This window comes from Chinchilla lanigera, unplaced genomic scaffold (assembly GCF_000276665.1).
Source record: "Chinchilla lanigera isolate Chin_1 unplaced genomic scaffold, ChiLan1.0 scaffold00066, whole genome shotgun sequence".
Classification (NCBI taxonomy): Eukaryota; Metazoa; Chordata; class Mammalia; order Rodentia; family Chinchillidae; genus Chinchilla; species Chinchilla lanigera.
Genome location: NW_004955467.1, coordinates 1,495,045 through 1,501,444, shown reverse-complemented (window position 1 = coordinate 1,501,444; position 6,400 = coordinate 1,495,045). Strand labels below are relative to the sequence as shown.

At 38.0% G+C, this 6,400-nt stretch overlaps 1 protein-coding gene across 1 annotated transcript in view; it reads left to right on the top strand.

The window, feature by feature from the left end:
• Positions 1-6,400, top strand: part of Ncor1 (nuclear receptor corepressor 1) — a gene marked incomplete in the record, with an annotated part of 160,248 nt that overhangs the window by 67,095 nt on the left and 86,753 nt on the right. The window contains 2 exon segments of the mRNA XM_013522047.1: positions 4,160-4,332; positions 5,410-5,500. Of these exon segments, the coding sequence (XP_013377501.1) occupies positions 4,160-4,332; positions 5,410-5,500 (264 nt within the window).

Here is a 6,400-nt window from a genome sequence, read left to right as displayed (position 1 = left end):
TGTAGTTGTGACCATTTGCCTATAAGAGCCTCGAGTTTATCTTTCTTTACAGCTGAGTAATATTCCATTATATAAAAGTACCACAATTTTCTTATCCAGTCCTCAGTGGATGGACATTTGGGTTGCTTCCACATTTTAGCAATTACAAATTGTTCTGCTCTGATCTTTACAATTTCCTTCTTCATTGGATCTTTTGGCTTAGCTTGCTCTTCTTTTTCTAGAAGGTTGAGGTTCACCTTTAAGTTGTTTATTTGCACTTGCTCTGTTTTCCTGATAAGGGTTTTCACTGCTATAAATTTTCTTGTTAGGACTGCTTTCATTGTGTCCCATAAGTTTGTATTGTCGTTACCATTTAATTGTATACACTCTCTAATTTCTTCTTGAATTTTATTGGTGACCCATTGGTTGTTCAGAAGGGTGCTGTTTAATTTCCATGTGTTTATGAAGTTCTTGTGGTTTCTTTGGCCATTGATTTCCAATTTCATTGTACTATGGTATGATAATATGTATGGAATAATTTCAGTTCCTTTGCATTTACTTAAGCATGTTCCGTGAGCTAGTATGTGACCTATTTTGGAGAATGTCCTGTGTGCAGCTGAGAAGAATGTGTATTCTGATGTTGGGTGGAACACTCTGTAGACACCTACTAAGTCCATTTTTTAAAAAGTTTGGTTCAGTTCTAATATTTCATTGTTGATTTTTTGTCTAGTTGATCTGTCTTTTTGTGACAGTGGGGTATTGAGATTCCCTAATACAGTTGTGTCAGTGCTTACTTGGTTTTTCATGCCTGTTAATAGTTGTTTGATATAGCTGGGTGCACTGGTATTTGTTACATATATATTTATGATTGTTACTTCTTCCTCTTGGAGTGTTCCCTTACAAGAATGTAGTGACCTTCTTTGTCTCTCTTAATCAGTCTTGGCTTGAAATTCCCTTTGTCTCCAAATAAAATAGACCGTGAACATTGTTGGTTATAACTGATATATATTGACTTATCCTTGTCATGTTATTTTCCTGTTATTGGCTCCCGTATTGTTTGTCTTACTTGGTTGATGCCTGCTGTTGGGGTTTGTGGAGTTGTAGTCCTTGTTGTTTTGTTGTAGAATGTCCTTCAAAACATTTTGGATTGCTGGTTTGGTGGTCATAAATTTCCTCAGCTGTTCTTTGTCATGGAAGTATGTCATTTCTCCATCACTTTCAAGAGCTAGTTGTGTGGTGCACATCCATCTGGGATGAAGATTGTTTTCCTTTAGAACTTGAAATCCTTCACTTCAAACTGTCCTTGACTTGAGGGTTTCTGCTGAGAAGTCAGCTGTGATTCTGATGGGCTTACCTTTACAGATGATTTGTTTCTTTTTGCTAACAGCTTTTAAGATTCTCTTCTTGTGTTGAATTTCTGGAATCTTGACTATGATATGCCTAGTTATAGATTTTTTTTTTTTGATCGTGCCTAAGAAGAGTTCTATATTTCTCACTTTTCTGTATGTCGGATTCTTTTCTCTACCAGGGAAGTTTTCTGCCATGACATTTGTGAACATTTTTTTTTTTTTTTAATATCGTTTGTGCTTATCTCCTGCTTTTTCATGGACTCCAGTCAATCCTAAGTTATTCTTCACCTCATTTAGCAGCTGTTGTATGGCTTTCTCATGGTCCCTTTTTGTTTTTAAGAAATCTTTCTTTTCATGATGGCTAACTGCAAGCCTGTCTTCAGTATCTGAAATCCTGTCCTGGAAGTATCTGCTGCAGATACTTTCAATGGAATTTTTATTCTCCTAGATATCTGCTTGAATCTGCCTTAGGGATTCCATTTGTTTCCTATGCTGAGTAATCATGGCTTCCATTATTTTCTTAAGCTCCACCATTTTTTGTCTGTATCTGCTCTAGAATCTCTAAGCATGGTTTTCATTGTGGATACCATCTCTGCCGTTATCTGAGAAATTATTTGTGATTTGAGTTTTTCTAGAGCCTCGTTCAATTGGTTTGTTGTTGCCACTTCAGAGAGGAGAGTCAGGGGCTTTTGGATTGTCCCACTTCATTGCCCCCTGGGTTTGCCTTTGGGGAACTGGATGTCTGGGACTACATCTTGTTTAAATAATCTTCTCATTTTTTTTTTTTAGTTTAATTCCTGGGGTGATGCTTATAAATTGCCTAAATAGAGTAGGTTGCTTTATTGCTAGTATTTAGAACCCTTAGGAAATGACTACTGCTTTGAGGTAGCTGGTTTTTGAATTTTAAATATGTTGCAAGATCCTACCTCTTCAATCTATTGGGAATGAGACATTGCTACCTGCTTGGCCCAGCCCCTGGTTCTTTGGCACTGTGCCACAGTATTTTTGTGACCCTTTGTTAATCTCATTCTTGGAATACCAGAAAGAACAGCTGTTTAGAACAATTATGTCACTTTTGCCTACAGTGGTACTGTCTGCAATGACAGTAGCATCAAACACAGCCTAGAAAATGACAAACTGAGCTAACCATTAATTTGCCACCTTTAACTGTATGAAATAGATTTTTGCTTATCTAAGAAACCTAAAACAAACCAGAAAGTTATATGCGGTATACAAGTCCTTAATATGTCATTTTTGCTCTCATTGGCTAAAATTTAAAATGGGTTGGAGAGAAAATAGAGAAGTGGAAGAAGAGGAAAAGATTAGAAGTAAGGCTGGAGAACAAAGGGGGATCACACTAACTTTGGGAAACTGGTACAGAGGACTGGAGGGAAAGAGAGAAGATTGAGATAAAAAGAACAGAATAGATGAGATAAAAAGGAGAACAGAATAGAACCACAATGATAAAGAGGCTAGAAACCATGTTCATACTCATAGAAAAACAAGATCAAACAATTAAGGAGAAAATAACAAAAACTAAACCACCACTACCACAACAAAAAGCAAATGAGAAAGAGCCTAGGGGGCGGGGGGCGGGAAGGTCTACTTCCAGGTGTGTCTCTGCAATCACTGATAGATAACGTGTGGAGACAGAGTCACGATCTGTCCATGTTCATTTATCCCAGCAAGCCAGCAGTAGATTTTTGGTGGGGTAGTGGATAAACTCGGTGAGCCTATACCTCTGACCAAGACCAGACTCATTTGTCCTGCAGCTATGAGCACACCTTCCATGGGCCTGAGCCTAAGAGCTGCTAGATGGAGCCAGCAGCTGCTCTGAGTTCTGTTCAGTGGGCCCCTCTCCAGGATGGCTCCCAGCCAATTGCTCTCTTGTGCAGGACTATGGAGTCCTCAGCACTCACCACTAGCTAGTGCAGTCTTTCACATCCTCTGCTCCCCTCCACTACTGCGTCTTTGTGTAGGCCTCTGGGGTCGCTGTGTGTCCACAGTTGTGATTTGCTCCTTTCTCACAGTGCATCGCATCCCAGGGAGAAGGCGCTGCCAGGTACTTCCTTCTTTGAAGTTTCTCTCTTCACTCCATGGGCCTCAATTCACACTTCAGATCCTTCCTGGGTCCAGAGGACCCACTTCCCTCCTTCTAGTCTTCCTCATGTTGCTATATTCCAATGTCTGAATGGTGACTCTCAGGGAGGCTCTTTCTCTGCTGCTGACTGCTCTATCATCTTGGTGCTCCCTCCCATGCATTAATTCTTGATTTCTTGTATTTTACTGGATTTCCTTTTATAATAAAGTACAATGATTTTCTGCCTTAAACCTGTCCACATTGATTATTATAGCACTTACTTATAGTAACAAAAAACTGCAACAACCAGAACCTTCAACAATAGAAGAACAGTTAAATGTGCATATTTTCTCTAATAGATGGGAAGGGTAGCAACTAAATGCTCATATAGTTGCTTTTGGGTGATTGGACAGATTATGAACTTTCTAATCCTTCCCCGCTTTGGGCAATCAAGACATGTTATCAGAAAAATAAGAATAGTTGGTCAGCGAACAGTAATGAGTCATTAATTAATTTGTTAGTCCAAATGTTTACTAAACATTCGAGGCAAAATATGCTCCATGTTGATACTGGTTAGGAAACAGCTTCCCTCTTCTCTCCTCTTTCAGACCCCGGACTGCTTTTCATTCACAGTTGAGCCATAGCTCAGATGTCCTTCCAATTTAACCTTAAGAAGTGAAATTTACTTTAAAGTGTTAGGTTTTTCGGAATCACAGAGTTTAGTTATTAATTTGCTACGGGTGTTTAATAGGAGCAAAAAATCTGCCAGCGTTATGATCAGCTCATGGAGGCATGGGAGAAAAAAGTGGACAGAATAGAAAATAATCCTCGGAGGAAAGCTAAAGAAAGCAAAACAAGGGAGTACTATGAAAAGCAGTTTCCCGAAATTCGAAAGCAAAGAGAACAGCAAGAAAGATTTCAGCGGTAAGTAGTTTGATGTTTAACAGTTGTGATGTTTTCCTTGAAATCACTTTTGCTGTTTCATGGAATTTCATTATCAATCAGTAAAGATTGTAGCTTCATAAATTTAATTTAAATTTAAATTTGATTATGTTAATCATTGAGTTGAATGAAAGCATAAGTGAATGTTCTTTTTGTTTGTTTGGTTGGTTTTTTTTGGTTTTTTGGTTTTTTGGTTTTTGGTTTTTTTTTTAGTTTTAGTTTTTTTTCCGGTACCAGGAATCAAACTCACGACCTTGCGCTTGCCAGGCAGGCACTGTGCCGCTGAGCTAAATCCCTAGCCCCTGGTTGTTTTTTTTGTCCTGGGAATTGAACTCATGACCTCACACTTGCCAGGCAGGGACTGTGCTGCTGAGCTATATCCCCGGCCCTATAAGTGAATGTTTTGAAATTAATTTTTCAGTTCTTGGAAAAGATCAATTCCTTTGGAAATGAATAGAGTGAATTGTCCCTTAGTAATTAGCAGCATAATCAAAAGCACTAAATTGCCAATTAATTCAGAATTTTTTTGGTTTTGTAGGTATAGTAGTTTCTGATTCATTTTTACTTTTAGAGCACAGTGCTTTGCAATATCTTAAAAGCTTTATTTTTCCTCTGCATTGTTTCATATAGAAGTCATATAAGCCCCTTTATTTACAATTAAGATACTTTGAGGCATACTGGATGTATTTTTCCCTTGTTTTTAAAATGTTTGATGTCTTTTTCTAAGGTTACTATCCAGTTCTCTAGAACACTGACAACAGGCTGCTAATTATAAGGGACAAGCCATAAATGTTTTTCCACTAATTTTCCATAATTAGTTCTACCATTTGCACTTGGACATGTAACCCTGAAATCTCAGTTTTAGAATTTAAATTATTAATTCGTTAGGTTGATGCAAGTGTATTACTTAAAAGTATTTATTCAATATAGTATTTTAGGTTTCGTCTCTGATTTTCACTTGGTTAAAAAATCATATTCCAAAAAGTAATCTATAGTAATTTATGTGTCTTCTTTATAAAAGATCTTTAAATATAGTTACTATTTCTCCTTCATATTTAGAGTTGGGCAGAGAGGAGCTGGTCTTTCAGCCACCATTGCTAGGAGTGAGCATGAGATTTCTGAGATTATTGATGGTCTCTCTGAACAAGAGGTAAGAAAATAAACTGATTTAATTCCAGTTGATTAATAAATTATTATTAAAGTATTCAGTCTTTTTAATCCAGGGTTTACTTGTATGTAAATGAGGAAATTTTAGGTATTGGATTTTGGATTATTCCCAAGACTGTCAACAAATGATTGAAGGTTTTGAACAAAGCAATCAGGTGATGATACTGGCATTTCACAAATGTGCCTTTGGCAGCAGGGAAACCTTGGGAGAGATGAGAAGACTGTTAGAAACAATAAGGATTCAGGTTCAGCATGGTGTTATGTGCCTACAATTCCCGCACTCTGGGAGTCTAAGGCAGGAGGATTACAAACTCAAGTTTACCTCAGGCAATTTAGCAAGACTCTATTTTAAAATGAAAAGCACAAGAAGGTGCACTGCAGTGTAGAGGCCCCAGGTTAAACCCTCAGCCCCTCTCTCCCTGAAATAGATCCACATCAGGGCAACAGTGATAGGGTAGTAGAGATGAACAAGAGGGGACTGATAGACAGAGTAATGGAAGGTAGAGTGGACAAGATGGATGGAGTGTGGCATGAGAAAGAAGAGGGATGGAAAGAGACTTCCTGGTTTTCAGGTTCAAGTACTGAACTGGTGGTGCCAGTTTCTCAAGTTGTGAAGGAACTTTGCAGATGGCAGCATGTTGTTTAAAGTTTTTTTTCTAGCCTGGTGAGCTTGGGAGAGAATTGAACTGGAGAATCAGATAATAATCATCTATATGCAGGTCAAATAGTTGCAGGCATGGCTGGTAACATAAGTGAAAGGGCAAGTGAGTATTAAAACTAAATGCAATAGTTCTGGAACCACTAGCCAGAGCAGTAAGACAGGAGAGAGAAATAAAAGGAATAAGGATAGGAAAGGAAGAAGTAAAACTATCACTATTTGCAG